The sequence below is a fragment of the Lactuca saligna genome, chromosome 6, assembly GCF_052625555.1.
Source record: "Lactuca saligna cultivar CGN05327 chromosome 6, ASM5262555v1, whole genome shotgun sequence".
In the NCBI taxonomy this organism is placed as follows: Eukaryota; Viridiplantae; Streptophyta; class Magnoliopsida; order Asterales; family Asteraceae; genus Lactuca; species Lactuca saligna.
Genome location: NC_136422.1, coordinates 52807927 through 52811924, shown reverse-complemented (window position 1 = coordinate 52811924; position 3998 = coordinate 52807927). Strand labels below are relative to the sequence as shown.

The 3998-nt window shown below is 37.4% G+C and overlaps 1 protein-coding gene across 1 annotated transcript; it reads left to right on the top strand.

Moving 5' to 3' along the window:
- Positions 1 to 403: 403 nt before the first annotated feature.
- LOC145002573 (uncharacterized) lies at positions 404 to 3708 on the top strand. The gene is made up of 5 exons (XM_078961817.1): positions 404 to 558; positions 643 to 2291; positions 2381 to 2533; positions 2607 to 2856; positions 2945 to 3708. Exons 1-5 carry the CDS (start codon positions 501 to 503, stop codon positions 3706 to 3708), a joined length of 2874 nt encoding a protein of 957 aa, XP_078817943.1. The 5' UTR covers positions 404 to 500.
- The last annotated feature ends 290 nt before the right edge of the window (positions 3709 to 3998 follow it).

Here is a 3998-nt window from a genome sequence, read left to right as displayed (position 1 = left end):
TAACTCCCATGGAGCATCCATGGAGCATCCTATGGGTGGAACCCAACTTGATAGTCCATGGAGCCTTTTAGCCCACTATACAAGATATGGATGATTTACATAATCAACCCATATATTTAATTAGTTATCTTTTGATCACATAATTAATTCTAGGACAAAGTACACGAATGGTCCCTATGGTTTAGTGTTTGTTACGCGCCTAGTCCCTAACTCCATTTTTTAACCATGCCAATCCTTAATAGTTTGGTTTAGTGCACGGATAGTCCCTCATCTAACATTCCGTTTGATTTTGGAGTTAAAACCCCCACGTGCCTTGCACGTTGAGGGGTATTTCCGTCATTTTACTTATTCATCCTACCGCCAGTTTAAGAAATCGATGCGTTCAATTAAATGATCATACTCTACATTACACAATCGTATACCCAAAAAAACACACAACTTTGTGCAAAATCCTTACGTGAAAACCCTAGTATCGACGACTGCAAGAACAAAGAATTGCAATGGTTTCTTGGCACATTCGTGGTGAAATGGATGAAATCGACGTTGATCAAAGTTATGGTATGTTTGATTGACTTTCGTTTGAATGATATTGACTGTTAAAGGTTTAATTTTGTTAGCTAAAAACGATTCTCTCCTCTACAGCTGGACATCCGACAATGTTTTCAATAAGAATGCACCATGGAGGTGAGTTTACAAGCTTTCCTGGAAGGAAGTATATTCGTGGGAAGAAAACATTTGTTGATTTACTGGACATTGATACCTTTTCCGTTCATGACATTGATGAGATGATGGAAGACCTAGGGTATGCTTCAATAGGTAAACCACTTTACTATCACTTTCAAAGGCCTTTAGGCGATTTAGATTTTGGGTTATTCGCTTTAGCTAGTGATGAAGATGTTCGTTATTTGGGGAGTTTTGTGGCTAAGCATAAGTTAATTGAGGTATATATAGAGCATGACAAAACTACTCTGCACACCTATTTAATGTCCCCAACCCACAGTAAAGTTCGTATAACGGAGATTACTGAACCTCCATCTTGTTCAAAGACACTGTTCCTGGAGTGGCATAGCACACCTGCTGTTGACTTGGAGGATGACATGGATCACATGGAGAAAGAATCGGGTAATGATCCTACACCCACTGGTCATCTGGAGAAGGATTTGGGTAATGATGCTACTGTCACTGATCATATGGAGAATGATTTGGGTAATGATGCTACTCTCACTGATCATATGGAGAATGACTTGGTTAATGATGCTAATGACTTTGGTAAGTTTGGTGAGTTAGAGAGTGACAATGATGAAAGTGATGATAGTGATTTTTTTGTGGACATTGAAAATATATTGGATGATATTAATGTGGATATGCAAGATTTTGAAATGAATATCGACAAAGATGTGGAATGGGTTGGAGGGTCGTCTAACACTGTGGTTGATGAAGGCACACAGGATGAAGCTTTAGAGGTGATTAACACTGACTTTTTAGCATCTGATTCATCATCAGATGAGGGGATTAATGGTCAAAGAAAGAAATCAATAAGAGCAATTCAAAGGGCACATGAGAATGATGAAGCACTTGTTAGTGAACCCTTCTATATTTTTCAAAAATTTGGTTCAGCAAAGGAGTTTAAGGATAAGGTAAAACTCCATGCCATAGAGACTAGAAGGGAGCTGGCTCTTGAAAAAAATGACAAGAATAGAGTGAGATGGGTTTGTAAGGGAACAATACCAAAGCTTGGGCCTAATGTAGAAGTCAACGATGAAGAAGAAATATGTCCTTGGGTCTTATTAGCTAGTAAATGGAAAAAAGATGTCAAGTGGACAGTTAAAACGTACAACAAAGTCCATAAATGTCTTCAAACTAGAACAGTAAAAGCATGTACGTATAAATTCCTCTCTTCTAAAATTGTTGAACAGGTTGAAAGTAACCCTGTTGTTCCAATTAGGGCTTTGCAAGAACAGCTACAACGGAGGTTTAAGGTAGATCTTTCTAGGATGAAAACATTTAGGGCAAAATCTGAGGGTCTAAACCTTGTGCAAGGAGATTTCGTTACTCAGTATAGTTTACTCAGAGATTACATTGTTGAGTTGCAAACTCGTAACCCAGATACGACTGTTAGGGTTGATGTTGAAAGCGAAGGAAATCCACACAGTGAAACGAGGACATTCAGACGCATTTACATATGCTTGGGAGCTTTAAAGAAAGGCTTCGCAGCTGGAAAGAGGGATTTTCTTGGCTTTGATGGTGCTTTCATGAAGGGTCCATTTCCAGGACAAATTCTTTCAGCCGTGGTAAGTTTTAGTTATGGTTCTTTTACTTATTGTTATACATAAAAATAAGTAAAAATCTATTCATGATTGTTATTTATCATAAAATGCAGGGACTAGATGGTAATAATGGCACATATCCATTGGCATATGCGGTGGTTGAAACAGAGAACATCAGTTCATGGACTTGGTTTTTGAGTTGTCTTGGGGAGGATCTTGGCTTGAATACCAATTCTAATTTCACTTTTATAACAGACAGACAAAAGGTACTAAAATCATAGATTTTTTTTTACTTTTTTTCTAAATTGTTTACTAACAAAATCTATGTATGATTGTTAGGGTATTCTAAATGCAATTGCGGACTTGTTTCCTTGTGCTGAAAATCGTTACTGTGTTCGTCACATTCGGGATAACATGAGGAAGCAATGGAGGGGTAAACCTTTCGAAGACCTCTTATGGACATGTGCAACTGCAACACATGTACAACAGTTTAACAAAGGCATGGAAGAGCTAAAGAAATTAAACAAGGATTGTTATGAGTGGCTTAAGAAGATACCACCTCAGCACTGGTCTAGGTCCCATTTCACTGGTATAACATTTAACTCTAATAACATTCTTTATGTTTTCCTGGTTTGTGTAGTTTTATTTAATTGACTTTAAGTGATGTGATTGGATAGGGAGAGCACATTCTGATGTGATTCTTAATAACTTGTGTGAAACATTCAATGGAAAACTGAATGAGGGTCGTGATAAACCAATTATTACTTGCCTAGAGTTCATTAGGGAATATCTAATGAAGAAGATTGTGAATGTAGAAAAGGCCATTGGGAAATGTACTGGTCCTTTGACACCTACAGCTATGCAGACTTTGGAAAATATAAAAAAACAGGCAGAAGATTATAGATCTGTATTTTGTGGAAATGGTAAGTATCAAGTAAGTGGCCCTTGGATGGACCAATGCGCGGTGGATGTGGTTCAACAAACATGCTCCTGCAGGAAATGGGAACTCACTGGGATGCCATGCAAACATGCTGTTGCTACTATATGGGAGATGAGGAAGAATAGTAAGGATGTTGGAATACCAGAAACTTGGGTGCATGAGGTATATTGGCTAAAAACTTGGAAACAGATGTACTCATTCAAAATTGAGCCCATTAATGGGAGAAGCATGTGGGAAAAGTCTGTGTGTCCAACAACTTTGGTTCCTCCTAAACATCATGTCACAATTGGTAGACCAAAGAAGAAACGCAGAAAATCAGCTTATGAAATTGATGACATGGTGAAGGGTAATAGTGCATCAAGAATCCTTCAGTCGGTTACTTGTTCAAAGTGCAACAACATTGGTCATAATGCAAGGAGTTGTAAGGGACAAAAAGCTAATGCTCCTAGTGGTTCTGGTGGTCCTGGTGGTTCTGGTAAGGGAAAAGGAAAAGCTGGTTGAGGGAAATTGATGACATTGTCTTGATCTATTAGTGAAAGTTTATTTTGTTGGTTAATAGTTCTTTTGGTTAAATTGTGTCTTTTTGGTAAAACTGTGTCCTTATGGTTAATACTTTTGGGTAAATTATGTTTCTTTTGGTTAACCATTTTGTTGATGTATGAAACTATTAACCGTTTTGTTGATGTATGAAATTATTAACCATTTTGTTGATGTATGAAACTATTAACCATTTTGTTGATGTATGAAACTATGTTATGGAAAGTATGGAAACTAAATTACCCTTTATTAAA